A 25,043-nucleotide genomic window follows, 5' to 3' on the forward strand; every position below is an offset into this window, starting at 1 on the left:
AATATAAGCCAAAGAAACAGACTTCAAAGACCAGATGTGATAAAGAATAGACTTACCAAAAATAGTTTAGAAAAGTCATCAAACACCAAGCAACAAAAACAAACTCCAAGCAGAAGGGAGAGTCTGATTTCAAGAGTTACTATAATAGTCAAAATGTCCAGTTTTCAACCAAAAAGTGTGATGCATGCAAAGATGTGAGAAAGTATGGCCCCTTTACAGAAGAAATGAACAGAATCTGTTCCAGAAGAAGCACAAACTTTGGGCTCTCTAAACAAAGACTTAATCAATGATCTTTAAAAAAAAAACACCTTATTGAGTTATGATTGACATATAATAAATTATACATATTTAGTGTACATAACTTGATGAGTTTGGAGATTAGTATATGTCTGTGAAAATATTACAATATATGCCATAAACGTATTCATCACTTCCAAAAGTTTCCTCTTACCCTCTATTATTTTTTGTGTATATGTAACAACCTTAACAAAAAAACTATAGTCTTAGCAAATTTTTAAGTCTACAATACAGTATTATGAACAATAGGCACTATTCTGTAGAGTAGATCTCTAAGAGTTATTCATCTTGCATAATGAAAATGTATACCTTTGACTAACACCTCCCCGATTCCCTCTTGCCCAGTCCTTGGCAACCACCATTCCATTCTCTGGCTCCATGAGTTTGACTATCTTAGATTCCTAATATAAGTAGTATTATAGGGTATTTATCCTTCTGTGCCTGCCTTGTTTCACTTAGATTAATGTCCTGTAGCTTCATCCATATTGTCACAAATGGCAGGGTTTCCTTTTTTAAGGCCAAATAATATTTCATTGCATGTATATACCACATTTTCTTTATCAATTCTTCCACAACTGTAGGAGAATTTCCCTTTCTCCATCTCCTTATGTACATATGTTACCTTTGGTTATTTTGACAATAGCCATCCTAACTGGTATGTGATTTTGATTTTCATTTCCCTAATGGTTAGTGATGTAGAATACATTTTCTAGTACCTATTGACCATTTATATATCTTCTTTGAAGAAATGTCTATTCACCTCTTTGTCTACTTTTTAAAACAGACTATTTGGTTTTTTACTATTGAGTTGTAGGAATTCCCTATGTATTTTAGACAAATAATAACCTCTTACCAGATGTATAGCTTGCAAATATTTTCTTCCATTCTATATGTTGTCTTTTCATTTTGTTAACTGTATTCTTTGCTGTGCAGAAGGTTTTTAGCTTGATGTAGTGCCACTTGTCTATTTTTGCTTTTGTTAGCTATGGTTTTGTCATTATAGTCAATAAATTATTGCCAAGACTAATGTCAAGAAGCTTATTCTTTATGTTTTATTCTAAAAGTTTTATGATTTCAGGTCTATATGTAAGTCTTTAATCCATTTTGAATTGATTTTTGTGTGAATAATATAGGGTCCAATTTCATTTTTTGCATGTGAATTTCCAGTTTTCCCATTACCACTTATCGAAGAGACTATCCTTCACCCATTGTACATTCTTGGTTCCCTTGTTGAAGAGCAGTTGACTATCTATGCAGGGATGTATCTCTGAACTTTCTGTTTTGTTCCATAAGTCTATATGTCTGTTTTTATGAGAGTATAATATTGTTTTTATTACTGCAGCTTTGTGACATTTTTTGAAATCAGGAAGTGTGATACCTCTGGCTTTGTTCTCGCTTAAAAAACTGTTTTGGTTCTTTGGTGTCTTTTGAAATTCCATAGGCATTTTAGAATTATTTTTTCTATTTCTGTAAAAAAAATGCCTTTGGGATTTTGATAGGGATTGTATTGAATCTGTAGATTATTTGTGATAGGATAAACATTTTAACAATATTCTTTCAGTGAAAGAATGTGAGTTGTCTTGCCATTTATTTGTGCCTACCTTAATTTCTTTCATCAGTGTTTAACAGTTTTCAGGGTACCAGTTTTTCACCTCATTGGTTAAATTTACCTATAAGTACTTTATTCTTGTAACTGCTATTGTAAATGAGATTATTTTGTTTAGTTTCATTTTGTTTTGTTAAAGACAGGGTTTTGCGTTGTTTTGCAGGTGGAAATGCAATGACAAATTATAGCTCACTGCAGTCTTGGCCTCCTGTGCTCAAGCGATCTTCCTACCCCAGCCTCTCAAGTAACTATGACCCAAAGGTGCACTCTACCATGCCCAACTAATTTGATTTTTTGTGGCATTAGGACCTTACTATGTTGCCCAGACTGGTCTCGACTTCTGGCCTCAAGGGATCCTCCCACCTTTGCCTCTCAAAGCACTGGGATATAGGCATGAGCTGCCACACTTGGCCTGAGATGGTTTCCTTAATTTCCTTCTGGGATAGTTCATTATTGTTGTATAGAAACACAACTGATTTTTGTATATTGATTTTATATCCTGCAGCTTTAATGTTGCTGCCTACCATCTTTTCATTTCAACTTGAATAAAACCTTTTATCATTTCTTGTAAGGCAGTTGATGTATTTCCTGTTTTGGTTTATTGGGGAAAGTTTTTATCTCTCATTTTTAGAGGATAGTTTTTCTGGGTGTAATTTTCTTGGTTGGCAGTGGTTTTGGGGTTTTTTTGTTTTTTTCTTTCAGCACTTTGAATATATCATTGAACTCTTTCCTTGCCTGCAAGGTTTCTGAAGAAGAAGAAATTTAAAGAATAAATCCACTGATAGTTTCATAGGGATTTCTTTGTATATGACAAGTTGTTTTTCTCTTTTTTTCAAAATTATCTTTTGGTCTTTGACATTTGATGATTTAATTATAACGTGTCAGGAGGCTGAGGCAGGAGAATTGCCTGAACCCAGGAGGCGGAGATTGCGGTGAGCCGAGATCGCGCCATTGCGCTCCAGCCTGGGTATCAAGAGTGAAACTCCGTCTCAAAAAAAAAAAAAAAAAAAAAAAAAAAAATTATAACGTGTCTCAGTATGGACTTTTTTAAGTTCAATCACTTTGTGATCTTTTCAGCCCTCATGAATCCAGATGTCCATTTCCTTCCCTAGATTTGAGATGTTTTCAGGCATTGTTAATTCAAATAAACTTTCTTTCCATTTCCCTTTCTCTTCTCCTTCTATAAATAACATAATGCATACACTGGTTTGCTTGATGGTATCCTATGAGTCCTGTAATCTTTTTTTATACTTTTTAATTCTTTTTTTCTTTTTGTTCCTTTGACTGTATAATTTCAAATAACTGGTCTTTGAGTTCACTGATTCTCTCTTCTATTTGACTAAGTATGGTGTTCAAGCTCTCTATTGAATTTTTCAGTTCCGTTATTGTATTCTTTTTACCTCCAAAATTTCTCTTTAATTCTTTTTTATGTTATCTATATGTTTGTTGAATATCTCATTTTGTTCATGAATTATTTTCCCCTAATTTTGTGTAGTAGTTTATCTGTGTTCTCTTACAGCTCTTCAAGCTTCTTTAAGATGTTACTTTGAATTCTTTGTCAAGCAATTTATAGGTCTCCAGTTCTTTAGAGTCACTTATTGGAGCTTTATTTGTTCCTTGGATGGTGTATTTTTTCTTCATAATCCTGTAGTCTGTATCAGTGTCTGCATGTTTGAAGAAGCAGCCACCTCTTTCAGTTTTCACAGAATAAACTGACTTTGGCAGAAAAAGCCTTTCACCAGTCAGCCCAGCCAGAGATTCTGGGTTGGCCAACTGGTGGGGCCTGTGTGAATGGCCTGTTGCTTGAGACCATGTGGGTGGACCTGGTACCTGGGTCTGTCAGTGGGCCCAGTGCTGCAGTCCATGGGCAGGCTTGGTGCCATGGTCACTGGGTAGATGGCCAGTCAGTCTTGATGCCAGTGTCCAGGGTCAGGCTTGCTCTCTTTTCCCCCCACAGAAGAGCTCATGATCCAAAGGAATCTCTTTCAGCATTGTGTATGCTGTGTAGGGCAAGGGGTGACTCTATAAAGTGAAACTTGTTTTCTTATCCTTTCAATATTTTCTCATATCTTTGTTCAACTCGCATGCTGTAACCTCTCACCTTGATTCTGGAGCTCTCATAAAGGTATTTTTATTCATAGATGGTTGTTACATTGGTGTTTCTGTGGGAAGACAAGTGCTGGGACATTTTGTTCCACCATCTTGCCAATATCACATCTTCAACTGTCTTAAATGTGTTTAGAGCTACAGGAAACCCTGAGAATAATGTATAGACAAATATAGAATATTAGTGTATATATATATATATATTTTTTTTTTTTTTTGAGACAGAGTCTTGCTCTGTCACCCAAGCTGGAGTGCCAGCACAGTCTTGACTTACTGCAACCTCTGCCTCTCAGGTTCAAGCAATTCTCCTGCTTCAGCCCCCCAATAGCTAGAATTACAGGTGCCTAGAACTATACCTGGCTAATTTTTGGTTTTTTTTAGCAGAGATTGGGTTTCACCATGTTGGCCAGGCTGGTTTTGAACTCCTGACCTCAAGTGATCCACCTACTTCAGCCTCCTGAAGTGCTAGGAGTACAGGTGTGAGCCACTATGCTTTGCCAACAAAGAGAAATTTTTAAAAGGAACCAGACAAAATTTCTGGAGTTTAAAAGCACAATAACAAACATGAAAATTTTACTAATAGGGTTCGGTAGATTTGAGCGGGCAGAAGAAATAGTCAACAGACTTAAAGATCAGTCATTTAATTAATTATCCAGTATGAGGAGCAGAAAGAAAAAAGGAAAGCAAAGACTAAACAGAGCCTATGAGACTTGTGGGACACCATCTAGCATACCAAAATATGCATAATGGGAATCCAAGAAGGAGGAATGAGAAAGTAGGAGAGAACATATAAAGAAATAATGGCTGAAAACTTGCCACATTTTGCTCAAATGCATGGCTGTCCACATTCAAAAAGCTCAATGCAATCCAAGAAGGATAAACAAAAAAGTCCAAACCAAGACACATTATAATCCAATTTGTGGCCTCGATCACATTGGGGTCACCACCTGAGATGTGGGTCACCACCTGCGGAAGTCTGACCTGCAGACCCTGACCAACAACGAATGAATGAATGAATGCACCTTCACACCATTACAGTGATTCAAGTGGGATACAGATGGCCATTGGCTGCTTTCAGAGGGCGAAATGCAACCAATTGAACCAGACTTCCTGTTCATCCACACTTTTATACATAACAGAGGTTCAAAGTTAACACACACATGGTTAAAAGAGTGGTTATATGAATGATAAAAGCTTTGGTTCTGGGCCCAGAGTAAACACTTCTTTTAACAGGTAATTCCCCTTTGATCTCCCACTGAGAGAGCCATCCAGCACAAAGTTTATATGAGTAAACAGTTAGGAGACAAAGGGATGTGGGGTAAATAGACTTAACTGGGAAAGCCTCGTCTCTATCTTCTCCATAACTTAATAAAACCTTTCTGCCTTCCAAAAGGTTTGAGACCATAATCTATATAATCTATAACTTTCCCTAAATATTTTCTGTAACATTTTGCCAACCACCCCAAGTGAATCTCAACACCAATTGTCAAAACCAAGGATGAAGAAAGTCTTGAAAACAACATAGTCATGAAATTGTCCATAAGATTAGCAGCAGCTTTCTCATCAGAAACCCTGGAGGTCAGAAGGGAGTAAGATGACAGTTTTATTTGTTGAAAGTAAAAAAACTGTCAACCAAGAATTCTACATCTGGCAAAACTATCCTTCAGAAATGAAGGAGAAATGAAGAAATTCACAGATAAATAGAAGCTGAGGGAGATCGCTGCTAATAGATGTACAAGAAATGCACTACAAATGACTAGATGTGGTGGCTCATTGCCTATAATCCCCAGCACTTTAGGAGAATGAGGCAGGAGGACTGCTTGAGCCCAGGAGTTGAAGACTAGCCTGGAAAGCACAGCAAGAGCCCATCTCTATAAAAAATAAAATTAGTGATATGTGGTGGCATGTATCTGTAGTCTCAGTTACTCAGGAGGCTGAGGTGGGAGAATCACGGAAGCTCAGGAGTGCAAAGCTGCAGTGAGCTCTGACTACACCACTTGATTCAAACTTGGGCAACAGACTGAGATCATCTCTAAAATAAAATTAAATTAAACTAAAGAAGTGCAGTACAAGTCAGAGAACCCTACATACTGAAGTGAAAGGACACTTGGCAGTTACTTGAAGTAATATGAAGAAATAACCTCAATAAAGGTAACACATAGGTAAATATAAAAGCCAGTATTATATTATTTTGGTTTGTATCTCTTCTTTTTCTTTCCCACATGAGTTAAAGACAACTGTAAAAAATTATTATAAATCTATGTTAACAGTGCACAATATATAAAGAGGTAACATATGACAATAATGACATGAAAGAGGGGATGGAGCAGTATAGGAACAGAGTTTTGTATGCTCTTGAAGCTAAGTTGTTATCAATTCAAACTAGATTATTATAAATGTAATTACTATTATAATTACAAATGTAATTACAATTGTAATCTTCATAGTACTCAAAAAGAAAATATCTAAAAATATATATACAGAAAGAAATATAAAAAGGGAACCAAAAGAGTTGATTACAAAAAAATCAACTAAACACGAAAAAGGGCAGTAATGGAGAAAATGGGAAACAAAACAGTTAAAAGACATGTAATAAACAAACAGCAAATAGAAGAGTAAGCCCTTTCTTATCAGCAATTACTTTAAATGAAAATGGATTAAATTCTAATATCAAAAGACAGATATTGGCAGAATCAATTTTTTAAAAATTATGATTCAACTATATGGTGTCTAAAGAGGCTCCCTTTAGGTCCAAAGAAATAAAGAATGGAAAAGATATTATGTGCAAATAGCAAACAAAAAGAGCTAAACTGGCTATACTAATACCAGACAAAATAGACCTTAAATCAAAAACTGTTACAAGAGATAAATTACATGATATATTAATGAAAGGACCAGTTCATCAGGAATACATAACAATTACAAACATTATACACTAAACAATGGAGCCCCAAAAGATACGAACAAAAAGGGACAGAATAGAAGAGAGAAATAGACAATTCATTTTTTTGTTTTGTTTTGTTTTGTTTTTTTTGAGATGGAGTTGTCCAGGCTGGAGTGTAGTGGCATGATCTCAGTTCACTGCAACTGGTTCAAGTGATTCTCATGCCTCAGCCTCCCAAGTAGCTGGGATTACAGGCATGCACCACTACCCCCGGCTAATTTTTGTATTTTTAGTAGAGACAGGGTTTCACTATGTTGCACAGGCTAGTCTTGAACTCCTGACCTCAGATGATCTGCCCTTAGCCTCCCAAAGTTCTGAGATTGCGGGCATGAGCCACCATGCCTGACCAGAAATAGACAAGAATATAATATTGGTTGGATACTTAAATACTCCATCTTTTATAGTGAATAGAAGGTCAATAAGGAATAGAGAACTTGAACAGTACTTTAAGCCCAGTAGACCTAATAACTAGACATATATGTAACTCTGCACTCAATAATAGCAGAGTACACATTTTTCTCAAGTGCATGTGGAACAATTTCTAAGATGGACCATGTAAGACTTTTTGTCACAAAACGAGTCAATATGTTTTAAAAATATTGAAATTATACAAAATAGCTTCTCTAACCACAATGGAATAAGACTGGAACCAATAACAGAAAGAAAATTGGAAAATTTACAAATATGTAGAAATTAAACAACACATTCTTAAGCCACTAATGGTCAAATAAGAAATCACAAAGGAAATTGTGAATACTTAGAGATAAATGAAAACAAAACACAACATGCCAAAACATATGATATGCAGCATTAAAGAGAAATGTATAGCAGTAAATGCCTACATTAAAAAAGAATAGAGAGCCCAGAAATAAGACTGCACACCTATAACTATCTGATCTTCTACAGATCTGATAAAAAGAAGCAATGGGAAAAGGAGTCCCTATTCAATAAATGGCGCTTGGATAACTGGCTAGCCATATGCAGAAAGTTGAAACTGGAACCCCTTCCTTAGACCATATACAAAAATTAACTCAAGATACATTTAAAAAATTAAATGTAATACCCAAAACTATGAAAATCCTGGAAGACAACCTAGACAATATTATTCTGGACATAGGAATGAGCAAAGATTTCATGACAAAGATACCAAAAGCAATCACAACAAAAGCAAAAATTTACAAATGGGATGAAATTAATCTAAAGAGCTTCTGCACAGCAAAAGAAATTATCAACAGAGTGAACAGACAACCTACAAAGTGGGAGAAAATTTTTGCAAACTATGCATCTCACAAAGGTCTAATATCTAGTGTCTATAAGGAACTTCAACTAATTTACAAGAAAAAAAAACATTAAAAACTGGGCAAAGGACATGAGCAGACACTTTCCAAAAGAAGACTTATGTGCACCAACAATCATATGGAAAAAAGCCCAACATCAATAGTCATTAGAGAAATGCAAATCAAAACCACAGTGAAATACCATCTCACACCAGTCAGAATGGCTACTATTAAAAAGTCAAAAAATAACAGATGCTGGTGAGGTTGTGGAGAAAAAGGAATGCTTATACATATTTAGTGGTAGTGTAAATTAGCTTAACCGTTGTGGAACACAATCTGGCAATTCCTCAAAGACCTAAAAAGAGAAATTCCATTTAACTCAGCAGTCCCACTACTGGGTATATACCTAAAGGAAACAAATTGTTCTATCATAAAGATGCATGCACACATATGTTCATTGCAGTGCTATTCACAATAGCAAAGACATGGAATCACCTTAAATGCCCATCAATGGTAGACTGGATAAAGAAAATGTGGTATATATACACCATGGAATACTATTCAGCCATAAAAAAGAACAAGATTACATCCTTTGCAGGAACATGGATGGAGCTAGAGGCCATTTCCTCAATAAACAAACACAGGAACAGAAAACCAAATACCACATATTCTCATTTATAAGTGGAGGCTAAATTATGAGAACACATGGACACATAGAGGGAACAACACACACTGGGGCCTATCAGAAGATGGAGGGTGGAAGGAGGAAGAGCATCAGGAAGAATAACTAATGGGTACTAGGCTTAATACCTGGGTGATAGAATAATCTACACAACAGACCCCCATGACACAAGTTTACATATATAACAAACCTGCACATGTAGTTCTGAACTTAAAAGTTTTAAAAGAGAGTAAAGATCTCAAATTCATAACCTAACTTTACAACTTAAGAAGCACAACTTCTTTAGAAAAAGGGAAGAGCAAACTAAACTCAAAGCTAGCAGAAGAAGTGAAATAATAAAGATTAGAGACAAAAAATATATAGTAAGACAGTAGAATCAGTGAAATCACAAGTTGGTTCTTTGGAAATAGCCACAAAATTGTCAGACCTTAGCTAAACTGAAAAAGGAAAAAAAGAGAAGATACAAATAACCAAAATTAGAAGTGAAATTGTAAATACTACTACTGTTCTTACAGAAATAGAATGATCAGAGAACGCAGCCAGGCTTGGTGGCTCACGCTTGTAATCACTTTGGAAGGCCAAGGTGGGCAAATCACCTGAGGTCAGGCGTTCAGGACCAGCCTGATCAATGTGGAGAAACCCCATCTCTACCAAAAATACAATTAGCCAGGCATCGTGGCACATGCTTGTTTTCCCAGCTATTCAAGAGGCTGAGGCAGGAGACTCACTTGAACCTGGGAGGCAGAGATTGTGCGACCTGAGATCTCACCATTGCACTCCACCTGGGCAACAAGAGCGAAACTCCATCTCAAAAAAAAAAAAGAGAATGCTATGAGCAACTATATGTCAGCAAATTAGATAACCTAGATAAATTAATAAATTCCTAGAAACACACAAATCACACAAAACTAATTAAAGAAGTAATAGAAGATCTGAACAGTGAAGGTATTAAGTCAGTAATTTTAAAATTTCCCAAAAGGGAACTATCTATAACCAAATGGCTTCACTAGTGAATTCTACCAAACATAGAAAGAGAATTAATACTAATTTTTCTCAAACACTTTCAAAAGGTAGAAGACCTTCCTATGCATTCTGTCAGGCCAGTATTACCGTAATACCAAAGTCAAAGATACCACATGAAAAGTTGCAAAATAGAGATAAAGGCTATCTTCACACCGTATCAAAAACTCCCAAAGATTTCCAGTATCCTTAATTTATTTGTGTAGATCCAGATTTCCCTCTGTGATAATTTTCCTTCTGCTTGAAAGAATTTAAGAAAAATTTTCTTGTGCAGATATGCTGCTGGCTAATTCTTTCAGCTTTTGTGTGTCTTAAAAGGTTATTCTTTTGCCTAAGTTTTTGAATGATATTTTTGCTGGGTATAGAATTATAGGTTGCCAGTATTCTCTTTCAGGACTTTAAAAATGTTGCTGCATCATCTTCTCATTTGCATTATTAATGAGAAATGTCATACTCATCTTTGTTTCCCTGTACATAGTCTGTCTTTTTTATTTGACTCTTCTGGAGATTTTCTTTTCGTTTTTGGTTTCTGAGTAATTTGCATATGATGTATTTGGTGGAATTTCCTTCATGTTTCTCCTGCTTAGGGTTCATTCCCCATTTGTTGGGTCTGTGTGTTTATAACTTTCTCAAATTTGGATAAATTTCAGTCATTATTTCTTCAAATATAGTTTTTGTTCCCTCATTTTGTCCTCTTTTTTTGGAGACTCCAATTTCAGACCTACTAGAAGTTGCCCCACAGTTCATTTATACTCTATTCTTTATTTTTTTTTTTTTTTTTTGAGACAGTCTTGCTCTATCACCCAGGCTGGAGTACAATGGCATGATCTCTGCTCACAACCTCCACCTCCTGGGTTCAAGTGATTCTCCTGCCTCAGCCTCCAGAGTAGCTGGGATTACAGGCACACATCACCACTTCTAGCTAGTTTTTTGTATTTTTAATAGAGATGGGGTTTCATCATATTGGCTATGCTGGTCTCAAACTCCTGACCTTGCAATCTCCCCACCTCAGCCTCCCAAAGTGCTGGGATTACAGGCATGAGCCACTGCGCCCGGCCAATTTTTTTATTTTTTTAAATTTTATTGTAGATCATTTCCACTGATATGTCTTTAAGTTTCCCAGTCTTTTCTTCTGCAATGTCTTATTTGTTTCTGGTTTCATCAAATGTATTGTAGTTTTGCTCCCTAGAAGTTCAGTTTAGATCTTTTTATATCATCTGTGTCTCTATTTTTGAACATGTGGAATACAGTTATAATAACTTTTTAAATCTCTTTGCCTGTTAATGCTAACATCTGTTTTTGAATTCTAGGTAAGTTTCAATTGCCTGTTTTTTTCTCCTTATCATGGGTCATATTTTATGATTTCTCTGCATGCCCTACTATTTTGTATGAAATGTCAAATATTATGAATTTTGCCTTGTTGGATGCTGTTCGTACTGTAATATGTATTTTAAATTTAATTTTTAAAAAGTTTACAGATTTGATTATGTATCTGAATTTCCATTTTAACATATTCACTGTTTGCATTGTCTTCATAATTCATTATTCCTTTCATTTTATGATTTTTGCTAAAATAATTTCTGGTATGAGGATGTTTTAAAAGTGTCTGTGCTGTGTGACAAATATACTAGACTTGCCATTAGTCAGTAGACAAGCAATTTTTGCCAGTCATATTCCAGATAAAATGCTGGTTTCTTTAATATATAAGGAGTTACTACAAAAAAACAAGAAAAAAGTATAATTACATCAGTGAAAGATATGGTTAGCATGTGAAGAAAGAAGAAAAATTTCTCTTAAAATTTGAGCACACTGAAGATGCTCAACTTCACTCGTAGGAAAAAATGCAAGTAAAAGTGTGCTCTGATAACATTTTTACATATCAAATTGGCAAAGATCAAAAAGTGTAATAATACATACTCTGTAGTCAAGAGAGTATTCTCATATATTGATGATGAGAATGAAATTTAAAACAACCTCTGTAGAGCAAAATTAGCCAGTATCTTTCAGGATATTAAAATTACTGATTTCTTTGATTCAGCAATTTCACTTCCAGGGAAGTATCTGGCAGATACACTTAGCATATGTGAGAAATGATGTGTATTATTTAAGGATATTAATCATAGCATTATTTATAATAGCAAAACATTAAATACTATCTAAATGCTCTTTGGGGGCTGGTTATAGGGTCACTAGATACAAATGCACTGATGTTGGGGCACAGATTGGAGAGTAACATGGGCTCATATATACATTCATGATCTCTGAAAGACTCACAAAGAGCCATTAAATGGTTACCTCTGAAGTGGGGCCTGAGTGGGTTGAGAGGATAAGGCAAGTAAGGAAACATAACTTTTACAGGCACATTTTTGAACCTGTTTGAACATTTCTCTCTGTTTCCTATTAAAAAAAAACCATTAAAAATTTAAAAATAGACAAAATTTTAGCCATCTCACATTCATTGTGAATAGAACAAGACCAGAAAACTAGACAACTGGTTTTATTTTTAATCTCTGAGACAAAAATAATGAAGTTGACCTCAAAACAATATTTCCAGTTTTTAGAGGCTAAAAAAATAGCATTCAAGAATCCATCCTACCTGACTACAGCATACAGTCATCTTCCCACAATTCCCAACAACATGCTGATTCTGGAAAAAGAAGGGTATTTATTTTTAAAATAAAAACAAAAAACAACAAATTATCAAATTTCTTATGTGAATTGGAACAACTCATTCATAGGTATTATCAGAGAAACATGAACTACCTAACTATTTTTTAATCTGAATAGAATGGTTGCTGGTTTGAAGGGTGTCTGTGGCATCACTTTATGTCAAAAGCAGGGCTGCTCCCAGGTACAATGCAAAATGGGCAGCTCCAAGGAGAGAAAAAGGTGGAGGAAAAATTGCTAATAAAGACCATGATGGGGAGAACTAAGGCCATAGGGGACCTAAAAGTCTTTCGATGGAAAGGTTTCTGATAGGGTTGTTAACTCTTGGGATCCAAGTTGCTTATTCACTTCTGGAAGAAAGACAACATTTATATTATTGACAGTTTTTGAAAGTTTTCCAGTTTTTTTCTCAGTGTTTCCAGGGAAATTGTCATTGTACCAGTTGGTTAATGCCATAATTACAAAAGCACCACATAATCTCAGTCATACACAACTTTAATATAAAACTCTGTAGGTCAGTGGGGAGTCAGCTGGCCTACTCTGGACTCAGCAGGGTTGGTTCTTCTTTTTATGTCTGTGCTAGCCTGGTCATGCTCTTCTCCTAGCTATGGCAGAGAAGCACAAGGACAAACCCAGTTGCACAAGTACTTTCCAAGCATCTTTCAAAGAACAGGGAAATACACCCTGTCCCCAGTAAAGCATACAGTAAAGAACTAGGATGAAATGAGGATAGAACAAGGGGCATTATAGGCAATCTACCAAAATCATCATCATACTCACGTTTATACAGGATCTTAAATGTTTGTGTTTCCCATGTATTTTCATCTGATCCTCAGAGTATCTTTGTATGAACATCATTTTTATTTTCTACATTTTATATAAGAGAGTACAGGATCAGAATGACAGTCAGTCATCCAAGATCATACAACTAATTAGCAATAAAATGGGAACATTCTGATTATACCCAGAAGAAAGAGAAAGGGGTGGACTTTTCCTTGCTTTAGTCATAGTTTGTTTGTTTATAGGCTAAATATGGAACAGACAGACAAAACAGGGCAATGAAGAAACCTGAGGATAAGGTATGTAGCTATATACTGGGTTGATAAGGTTCAGAAAGAGGAGGTTGTTTTATTTCTTGTTTTCTAATGAACAATAATCTAAAATTGTTTCATTGGTCTCCTGCCTAGAGAAAAAAAAGATAAAGTTTATGTAATAATTGCTATGTCACTGCAAATACCAAAGAAAGAATTTTTAGGCTGGATGTGGTGGCACATATCTGTAATCCCAGCACTTAGGAAGGCCAAGGCGGGCAGATCACGAGGTCAAGAGATCAAGACCAGCCTGGCCAACGTGGTGAAACCCTGTCTCTACTAAAAATACAAAAATAAGCCTGGCATGGTGGCATGCGCCTATAATCCCAGCTACTCAGGAGGCTGAGGCAGGAGAATCGCTTGAACCCAGGAGGAGGAGGTTGCAGTGAGCTGAGATCGTGCCACTGCACTCCAGCCTGGGCAACAAGAGCTAGACTCCGTCTCAAAAAAAAAAAAACAAACAGTTGCCTTACATACTTTCTTGAAAGAAGAATATGTATATATTTTGAGATGGAGTCTTGCTCTTGTTGCCCAGGCTGGAATGTAGTGGTGCTATCTGGGCTCACTGCAACCTCTGCCTCCCAGGTCCCGGCTCAAGTCTTCTGAATAGCTGGGGTTACAGGCATGCACCACCACACCATCTCTACAAAAAAAATTTCAAAAGGAAAATTTAATTGGTCATGGTAGCATTTGCCTGTAGTCCTAGCTACTCAGGAGACTGAGGCAGGATGATCACTTGAGCCTATGACTTTAGGGTTACAGTGAACTATGATCATACTGCTGTGCTCCAGCTTAGGCAACAGAGTGAGACTGTCTCAAAAAAAAAAAAAAAAAAAAGAAGGAGATGATCAGATTCACCACTCCATCTTACACCACCCAAAACACACATAATACTAGTTGTTATTTTAATATCTGTTATTGTGGGAGAGACAGAAATGACAGTCACTATAGTTTCAATGATGATTTAAATAATTTTTCTTATTAACCATAATAGCATTTACATTCAAAAGACAGGTGTACATAAACATATGAGGCATACCCACATCATTTATGTTTTGATATTTTGTCTTCAGGCAAAGCCTGGTGTACACATGCATTTACAAACCTCTTTAATAACATCCTCAAAGATCATCAGCCCATATTTTGGCAGCCACTGTTCTAGACATTGAGATACACGTGACTTACCAATTCTTTTAAATTAAAGCTACTGTCGTCATGTTTTAGACAGTGTGTAAATAAACAACACTCTTGCGATGCCCAGCTATTGTCCAACAGTGATTTTCTGTCTCTTTGTTGATTCATATTGCCCTTGTTAACAGCCACTGTGTTGGTGTTATCCTTTACCATCCATCTGAAATTTAAAATGGTAATGTTATCATAAAGTTGCTTCCAACTTGCCTAGGAACTGCTGTATGAAAAAAAAAAAAGAAAAAAAAAGCTGCTTCCAACTTACAATAGGAAATTGTAAATATGGGAAACTGCTTAATTTCTAAGATGAACTTTGCCGTGCTCTGATTGCTTCTCCTACCTCCTCCTAAACCTTGTTTCAACCATTTCCCCCTCTCTCCCTCTTAAAAATGCAATCTCTCCCATTCTGTTAGATTCCTTCCCTTAGCCTGTAATCATGATGAAATCTCTTCTATTCTAATGAAAACAAAACCCTCTCTTTACTCTGTGGCCCTTTATGCTACTGAGGGAAGATGTTCTCTTTCCAGGTCCACAAGGGGGCATAGTTTTAAGGGCAAGAACTTCCTAGCGCCATGCTCCCCTCCCGTCTCTCTCCATCTGGGAGATTTAACGGTTTATGTTTGAATTTCACGGGTGCGCGGGAAGAAACTAAGAGTCAATCACTCCAGCGGAAGTTCTAAGGAACTCCTTTCATTGGCCTGGGGTCTTAGAGAAGGTGGGGGTTCCTCCCAGGTGAAAGTCCCCTTCTTCCACACTCCTTCGGACTCCATGTTTGGATCCCCTTCCACGAGCACTCCCTTCGTGGAAGCTGTTTTTCTCTATCCTGGACTTTCCCTCTGGAGTCCCCTTCCACGAACACTCCCTTCTTGGAAGCTTGTCTTCCCCTCCTAAACTCCATCTCTCTCTATTCCCTTCCACTCAGTGTGGAAGCTGCTTTCCTCTCCTGGATTCCATCTTTCTGGATTCTCTCACTCAGTGTGAGAGTTAGCTGTTTCTCTCTCTCTCTCTAAATAAATCACTTTCTACAAACACTTTTGAGTCTGGAATTTATTGCACACTGTGCCATGGTCCCCTCTTTCATTCTTGAGAGGGCAGAAGACCAAGAACCTGGAGAAACATCCTCTCAGGGGAGCTGAGGGCACCCTGAACCCCCATATTACACTACTATCTCATCAAGTGTTCTCCTCCTTTAGAGCCTAACACTTAATCGTCTACTTCTTTTTTTTTGGAAATGGAGTCTCACTCTGTCACCCAGGCTGGAGTGCAGTGGTGTGATCTCACCTTACTGCAACTTCCACTTCCCTGGTTCAAGCAATTCCCCTGCCTTAGCTTCCCGAGTAGCTGGGATTACAGGCACATGCCATCATGCCTGGCTAATTTTTTTTTTTTTTTGTATTTTTAGTAGAGATGGGGTTTCACCATGTTGGCCAGACTGTTCTCAAACTCCTGACCTCAGGCAATCTGCCCGCCTCAGCCTCCCAAAGTGCTGGGATTACACACAAGAGCCACCGCACCCTGCCTGGCTAATTTTTTGTTGTTGCTGTTTTAGTAGAGATGGGATTTCACCATGCTGACCAGGCTGGTCTCGAACTCCTGACCTCATGATCTACCTGCCTTGACCTCCCAAAGTGCTGGGATTACAGGCGTGAGCCACCACGCCCAGCCCTAATCTTCTACTTCTCTACTGAAAGCATAAGGACATCAGACCTTACTTAAAATGAAAAACACCCTTACCACAAGGGGCAAGCACTTTTAAATCTTTGCTCTTTCTTCTGCTGTTTACAACAGATTTCTCAGTGACATGTTCATACAACCATTTGTTTCAACATAGCCACTGCTTCTTCAGGGGTACTAGGTCCCCTAGTTCCTAAGCCTTCTGGGGTTCTGTGGGGCTTAGCTTTCAGTTCTCTGCTAAATCCATTACCACTAGTCCATCTGTTTTCTAGTTTCCAACATTTTGATATCTTACGTCCTGCAGTCCTCTCTCCATTCTCTTTGATCTTATTGTTTATGACCTTTAAAAAAATTCCTTAATTCTCAATTTAACAGAGCTTGGAGAAGAGACAAGATGTCCTTCCTTCCTTCCTTTCTTCCTTCCTCTTTCTCTCTCTCTCACTTTCTTTTTCTCTCTTTCTTTCTTTCACTTTTTTTTGGTCTATGTTCATGTCCTCATGTCTAAATGGCAAAACCAGTCAAACTTTTTTTTTTTTTAGACAGAGTCTTGCTCTGTTAAGCAGAGTGCAATAGTGCGATCTCCGCTCACTGCAAACTCCACCTCCCAGGTTCAAGTGATTCTCCTTCAGCCTCCTAAGTAGCTGGGATTATAGGTGCTACCACACCCGGCTAATTTTTGTATTTTTAGTAGAGATGGGATTTTGCCATGTTGGCCAGGCTTGTCTCAAACTCCTGACCTTAAGTGATCCACCTGCCTCAACCTCCCAAAGTGCTGGGATTACAGGCATGAGTCACTTGGCCTGGCCAAAACCAGTCAAGCTTCTGTTTCCACTCCCTCACCTCCTATGCCAGCTTCAACTCACCAATGTGTGATTTCCCATTTCCTTAAAGTTTCAGTTTAATTACATGGTACTTAGCATTTTTGGTTTTGTCTGTTGGGCTTGGTGCAGGAGTGCAGTTCAAAAAAATGCCTTCCTATAATTTTATGTAACAGAGTGAGTAACACCTCCACCACAGGCAATGAGGATGGAAGGTGCTGCTGCTTCTCTTCATTGTGAAAGGACTCCCCATAGGTTCCCTTGGAGTGCTTAGCATGGTGTTCCCTAAAGTCTGAGGAGGCAAAAGAACTGGTATTTGACCCATACCTGAAAGGAATAAGGACCCAAGGCTGGAGGTGCCTGGTGGCAGAGAAAAGAGAGATGGCTGTGTTGGAGCAAGCCCTGTTTCAATGGTAGGAAGCAGGGCAGGCAACAGACAGGTATGGGCCCTCAGGAGGGAATGATCCTGGGGACCATCAGAAATAGGACATTTGCCCAAGACCTTGGCTCCCTGCCAAGGGTAAGCAACCTCATGGACCATGAGCAGCCAGCTGGAGGAGAAGCACTGCCAGCATTGCGTGAGTTGACATCAAATGTTCCCGGTAGTGCAATCTCCAGAGAACCTCATAGTACCTCACACGAGAAAGTCGGCTCTACCCCTAACCTCACAAAGGCTATTTCTCAGCCGTAAGAATCAGATGAGACCCAGCTGCTGTCCCTTTCTTCCTCTCCTGAGAGGCGGGAAGCATGACCTGAAAGCTGTGGAATGGAGGAGAACTGAGAAAGAACCCATCACACACCCTGGAAGCAAGTCTGAGCTGGGAGGAAAGAGAGGCTTTCACCTGACATGAAGACAGCTTCAGTGGTTCCACAGCACTAGACATTGTCATTGCTATTTAGTGACTATTCCTGGGACTAAACATCCTTTAATTTTTTTGTTTTTGTTTAAATCTAAGAGTAACTGAAAAAGTTATGACACTTCCCAAAGTTTATATCCAAAGATCAAGGGGAATGAGATTTCAGAAAGGATTTAAAGGAATAAAGGTAGAAAAAAAATCAAGTTGCTTTCTACTTACATATCTCACCCAATGAGAGTATCATTGTTTCAATAAAATGTCTCTGCTGTCAGGACACTTGCAAGCTGGTCAGTGGAAGATACAGGAGAGAAATTATTACAAAAATTCCAACTCTAATAGTGCCAAAAAGAGATACATGGAACCATGAAAAGCGTGTAACTGGCATATTTCATTCTAGATCACTGTATCGAAGCCAGTTTCCAAATGACCAATTTGTTATTGTGTGTGTGTGTGTGTGTGTGTGTGTATAGCTATTTGTAAAGTTACTGAAAAGTTACAGAGAATGACTTTGACAACCTTTCCAAACGTTTGCATGGTTTTAATTAGTTTCCTTATTTGTCTTCATAATGGCATTTAAAGACTGTTTGATTTCTGTCTGCCCAGCTTGATGGTTTGCAGCTGCAGGGCACTGAGGAAGGAGCAGGGCTCACTGCAGGCAGCAGGGGAGACTAGAGGACAGGAGGCGCATCCTTGGAGGAAGCTCTGGGGGACAGGGAGAGAACACTGGCTTTTCTTCGCAAATTGTCATTTGACCCAATTGGCCTGTTCCCAGCCCTCATGTTATTTCCACTGGAGTCCTGCAGGGTAATAATAGCTCTCATAAATTTCATGCCTAGTACCTGCCAATCATTACACACATGGTATTTCTAGTCTTGCAAAATAGGAAATCCTATCTCCATTTTACAGATGAGGAAATTCACATTTCAAGAGGGTCACGTGCCCCGGGCCATATAACACTAAGTGCCAAAACTGGGTCTAGAAGCCAGGTTTGTCTGATTCTTAAACCTACCAGACCACACCACCCTCATCTGTACTGTGGGCTGTATCTGTTTTGTTTTTTTCCTTCACTTACTCATCTTCAAACAGGAGTCTTTAGTTTGTTGCTAAGTTAATGTTTATTTTGCATTTTACAGGTCTCTTTAACATTGCATACATCTCAAGAGGAACTGGTGGAGAAAAAGTGCTTAGCAAAAAAATATACTCACCTCTCCTGCAATAAAGTCTTCTGCCAGCCATGGCAGAAATGCATTGAGGGCACCTGTATTTGTAAACTACCATATCAATGCCCAAAGAATGGCACTGCAGTGTGTGCAACTAATGGGAGAAACTTCCTAACATACTGTCAACTAAAGAGTTTGGAATGTCTTCGTCCAGGGACAAAGTTTTTAAATAATGGAACATGCACAGCTGAAGGTAGCAAAAGCCTAGTTTTCAAGTCATTCTGTGATATAAGAGGCCATTTGTATGCCATACTTTCTATCAGAAAATAATTCTCTTGTGTATATTATGACAACTCAAAATTCTTTTCTAGGCTCTCAATAATAATTGGAGTAATCACCAAAGAAATCAGGGGTCACCAGAATCCAGCCGGTCTTTGAGTGCCAAGCATGGGATGCTGAGTCCAGACCTTCCCTTCAGTGCTTGTGCCACTCTCTGCTGCCCAGCCGTTTAGAATTGTCCCCACCCTCACTTCTACTTGGTTAATGGGATTATTCCCAGGGCCATCAAGCTGGTTCAGAACCCAGTGAAAAGTCTTCAAGTAAGGTTGATACTCACATATAGGCTAGTCAAGCCTCGGTCCCCCTATGGCCCCAGTGATTTCTTTCAACATCCATCCCCCCACCTCCCAACCCTTTCCCCAAGCCCTGACCCTATTGTCCCTAAATATCCAAGGGGCGCTTGAGCCACTGCTGACCTGGGACATACTCCAACCTAGCAAATCCAGATGTCAGAGCAGAGAGCTTGTCTACAGCCCCTCCAGGTGCTTCATGTGCGGAGGAGGCTGGGGCCCTCGGATTCAGATTAGTGGGCAGCTATGATTAGGGATTTCACTGTCAGTCCAATTGAGTTTCAAGTCCCTCCAAACCCCGCCTTGGTTATTGACAAGTTGTGAGACCTCACTGGACTCCAGTTCCCTCTTCTGAAAAATGTGAATAATAGAAGTTTCTAAGTTGAACAGTTCTTGTGAAACTTAAATAAAACATGTATGCAGGGCTCTTCCCACAGTGCTCGGCATGCAGAAAGTACTTGTTACATTTTATGTATGCCAGCAAAGCTTGGACTCATTATCTTCTGATATCAAGTTGTTATGGACACTTGACGGCCATATAAACGCTTAAAACATCCTTTTTAAAGGCACCATGACATATACCAGCTCACAGCAGCCTGTATGTTTTTGAGATGCTGAGTTAAGATGTTGAGATACTGTGGAAAAGGAGGCAGACAGCTCCCTGTTTGAGCTCATCTGTAATCCCTGTTGGAAAGGAGAAAGGCAATGGTGGAGATTATTTCATCAGTGTCAGACTTTTCTTCTCTTGAGGCATTAAATGCCTTAAATATATGAAAGTACATAAACCCTTTCTACATTTTACATTTTCACTGTTGGGCTTACTTTTGGGAGCATGGACTTTGGAGTGAGATCAATTGAATCGGTTCCAAATCCTGGCTTCACCACTTGGGCCGTGAACTTAACTTTCCCTAGATTTAGGTTCTTCATGTGTAAAAATGAGAATAAACATAGGCTTAATCCTCATAGGGTTGATGTGAGGATTTAATGATCCTCTATAGAACCAAATAGCACAGCTACTGACTCTAGTAAGTGCTCTTAACATAATTGCTTACTATTACTGTTAAAATCGTCGTGATGTTCAAAGTTCACTTGAAATTAAGTACATTATTATTTTTGAAGACTTAAGAGAGAAAAAGTGAATGGCTACCTATTGCTCATTATTGTTTTTTTTTTTTTTTAATTTTAGGAAAGTTTAGTGTTTCCTTGAAGTATGGAAGTATAGATTCAGAGGGAATAGTTGAAGTAAAACTTGTGGACCAAGATAAGTCAATGTTCATATGCAAAAGCAGCTGGACCATGAGGGAAGCCAATGTGGCCTGTCTTGACCTTGGATTTCAACAGTGAGCACTTGTATCAGTGGATTTTCTCATGGTTGATTTCACTGTTCTGTTTGCTTTTTGATTACCTAATCTTTCTGTGTATTTATTTCCACATATATAACCTAAGAAAGTGAATGACATGCATCATAGCATTGTTAGGAGGAAGAAGTGCAATCGTGTCTACCCAGCCCTTGGAACCCTGATGACCACAGAGCATGGATAATAACGCTATTCAAGTATCTGGATGTGAATCCTTCAGTGATTCTGAGAGTCACAAACACATTCATTTCTGTTTGTCTCTACTCATCTATAATTATGTACACTTTTTCACACCCAGTGTAGTTTATATACTGGGTGTGAGTATAGTTTATAGTAACTATATGAACTATACTTATGTTTATATAGTGATTATAAACTATATAGTTATAGTATAAACTATATAGTTAGTTTAAATTATAGTTTATGGTATAGTTTATACTTCATATAGTATAAACTACATAGTTTATATATAACTGGTATAGTTTATAGTTTATATAGTTATGTTTATAGTATAGTTTATATATGCCTTTTCTCTTTTTTCCTTGATCAACCTTCTAGAGGTTTGTCTATTTAATTGGTCTTTTTGATTTTTATATTTTAAAATGGTCATTTGTTTCTTTATTTTCTACTTCAATAATCTTTGCTGTAATTTTTTACTTTCCCTTCTTATCCCTGTTGTATTTTTTCTGATTCCTTGAGTTGAATACTTGGCTTGACCATTTTCAATTTTTCTTACTCCTAACATAAATATTTAAGGTTCAACATTTCCCTCTAGGTAGTGTTTGATTTGCATGCCATCAGCCTTCATAAGTGGCATTTTATTTATTGTTTGCTTCAAAATATCTTCTTACTTTCAATATAATTTCTTCTTTGCTCCATGTATAATTTAGAAGTTTTCTTATAATATTTGTTTTAATTAATATATTAGTTTGCTTTTGGTTAACTTTGTGTTATTGATTTTCTGTTTAATTGCATTGTGGTCAGAGAATATCCCTGTATGATTAACAATTTTAAAAAAAATTTGTTTGGGAGGCCGAGGCGGGTGGATCACGAGGTCAAGAGATCGAGACCATCTTGGTCAACATGGTGAAACCCCGTCTCTACTAATACAAAAAATTAGCTGGGCACGGTGGTGCGTGCCTGTAATCCCAGCTACTCAGGAGGCTGAGGCAGGAGAATTGCCTGAACCCAGGAGGCAGAGATTGCGGTGAGCCGAGATCGCGCCATTGCGCTCCAGCCTGGGTATCAAGAGCGAAACTCCGTCTCAAAAAAAAAAAAAAAAAAAAAAAAAAAAATTTGTTGAGACTTGCTTTGTGGCAGAGTATTTTTCAAATGCTCCATGTGCAGGGTTCTAAATAATAGATATGTTATTTGTTATTAATAGAATTAGCAAACTTGTTAGTTGCTTTGTTTAGATCCTTTTCTATTTCTTTACTTTCAATCTTCCTCTATCTTTAGATTTTAAGCATGTTCCTTATAAAAGGCACATATCTAAATATGTTTTAATTCAGGATTACAATCACAGTTAAATGAAGAGTTTAGTCAATTTACATTATTTTAATTACTTATATTGTTGAATTTATTTTTCCTCTTGTTTTTAGGCTTATTATTTACCCTACTTTTTGAATGCTTTTGTCTTTTTTCCTTTTCTAATTTCTACTAAATTAAAAATTTTTTTAAATCTTTCCTCTTTTCACTTCTAGTTGGTTTGAAAATTATGCATTATATTCCTATTTTTTTCTCCATTTGTTAATTATACTTTAAGTTCTGGGGTACATGTGCAGAACGTGCAGACTTGTTACACAGGTATACATGTGCCATGGTGGTTTGCTGCATCCATCCCCCCATCATCTACATTAGATATTTCTCCTAATGTTAGCCCTCCCCAATCCCCTCACCCATTGCTATCCCTCCCCTAACCCCCACATCCCCCAACAGGCCCCAGTATGTGATGTTCCCCTCCCTGTGTTCATGTGTTCTTATTGTTCAATACCCACTTAGGAGTGTGAACATGCAGTGTTTGGTTTTCTGTTCCTGTGTCAGTTTGCTGAGAATAATGGTTTCCAGCTTCATCCATGTCCCTGCAAAGGACATGAACTCATCCTGTTTTATGGTGGCATAGTATTCCATGGTATATATGTGCCACATTTTCTTTATCCATTCTATCTTTGATGGGCATTTGGGTTGGTTCCACGTCTACAGGACCACAATAAACATATGTGTGCATGTGTCCTTTTTTTTGTTTTTGAGACAAAACAAGACTCTGTCTCCACACACCAGGCTGGAGTGCAGTAGTGTGATCTTGGCTTACTGCAACCTCTGCCTCCTGGGTTCAAGCAATTCTCCTGCCTCAGCCTCCCAAGTAGCTGGGACTATAGGTGTGCACCACCACACCCAGCTAATTTTTGTATTTTAGTAGAGACGGGGTTTCACCATGTTGGCCAAGATGGTCTCAATCTCTTGACCTTATGATCTGCCCACTGTGGCCTCCCAAAGTGCTGGGATTACAGGCGTGAGCCACCGCACCTGGCCACATGTGTCTTTATAGTAGAATGATATATAATCCTTTGGGTATATACCTAGTAATGTGATTGCTGAGTCAAATGGTATTTCTGGTTCTGGATCCTAGAGGAATTGCCACACTGTCTTCCACAATGGTTGAACTAATTTACACCCCTCCAACAGTGTAAAAGTGTTCCTATCTCTCCATATCCTCTCCAGCATCTGTTGTCTCCTGACTTTTTAATGATCGCCATTCTAACTGGCATGAGATGGTATCTCAATGTGGTTTTGATTTGAATTTCTCTAATGACCAGTGATGATGAGCTTTTTTTCATATGTTTGTTGGCTGCATAAATGTCTTCTTTTGAAAAGTATCTGTTCATATCCTTTGCCCACTTTTTCATGGGGTTGTTTCTTTCTTGTAAATTTGTTTAAGTTCTTTGTAGATTCTGGTTATTAGCCCTTTGTCAAATGGGTAGATTACAGCAATTTTTTCCTATTCTGTTGGTTGCCAGTTCACTCTAATGATAATATATTTTGCTGTGCAGAAGCTCTTTAGTTTAATTAGATCCCATTTGCCTATTTTGGCTTTTGTTGCCATTGTTTTTGGTGTTTTAGTCATGAAGTCCTTGGCTATGCCTATGCCTATGCCCTGAATGGTATTGCCTAGATTTTCTTCTAGGGTTTTTATGGTGTTAAGTCATGTGTTTAAATCTTTAATCCATCTGGAGTTAATTTTTGTATAAGGTATAAGGAAGGGATTAATTTTAAGTTTTCTGCATATGGCTAGCCAGTTTTCCCAACACCATTTATTAAATAGGGAGACTTTTTACCATTGTTTGTTTTTGTCAGATTTGTCAAAGATCAGATGGTTGTAGATGTGTCATGTTACTTCCAAGGCCTCTGTTCTGTTCCATTTGTCTATATCTCTGTTTTGGTATTAGTACCGTGCTGCTTTGATTACTGTAGCTTTGTAGTATAGTTTGAAGTCAGGTGGTGTGATGCCTTCAGCTTTATTTTTTTGTTATTGTTGTTTTGTTTTCAGTTTTGTTTTTTGTTTAGGATTGTCTTGGCTATATAGGTTCTCCTTTGGTTCCATATGAAGTTTAAGGTGGTTTTCTCCAATTCTGTGAAGAAAGTCAATGGTAGCTTGATGGGGATAGCATT

At 37.8% G+C, this 25,043-nt stretch overlaps 1 protein-coding gene across 10 annotated transcripts in view; it reads left to right on the plus strand.

The window, feature by feature from the left end:
* CFI (complement factor I) overlaps window positions 1-25,043 on the plus strand; it is a 57,686-nt gene that overhangs the window by 3,735 nt on the left and 28,908 nt on the right. For 8 of the 10 annotated variants that reach the window (XM_064384003.1, XM_064384004.1, XM_064384007.1 and 5 more), the window contains exons 1-4: window positions 2,067-2,164; window positions 13,625-13,678; window positions 19,361-19,640; window positions 21,203-21,356. In XM_064384003.1, the coding sequence (XP_064240073.1) occupies window positions 2,078-2,164; window positions 13,625-13,678; window positions 19,361-19,640; window positions 21,203-21,356 (575 nt within the window). In that variant the 5' untranslated portion in view covers window positions 2,067-2,077. Of the gene's footprint in view, window positions 1-2,066; window positions 2,165-13,624; window positions 13,679-19,360; window positions 19,641-21,202; window positions 21,357-25,043 lie in introns of those variants that run through there. The other 2 variants (XM_064384011.1, XM_064384012.1) reach the window with 1 other exon arrangement.

Source organism: Aotus nancymaae, unplaced genomic scaffold (assembly GCF_030222135.1).
Source record: "Aotus nancymaae isolate 86718 unplaced genomic scaffold, 86718_ANA_hifiasm-v0.15.2.pri h1tg000033l, whole genome shotgun sequence".
NCBI classification, from domain to species: Eukaryota; Metazoa; Chordata; class Mammalia; order Primates; family Aotidae; genus Aotus; species Aotus nancymaae.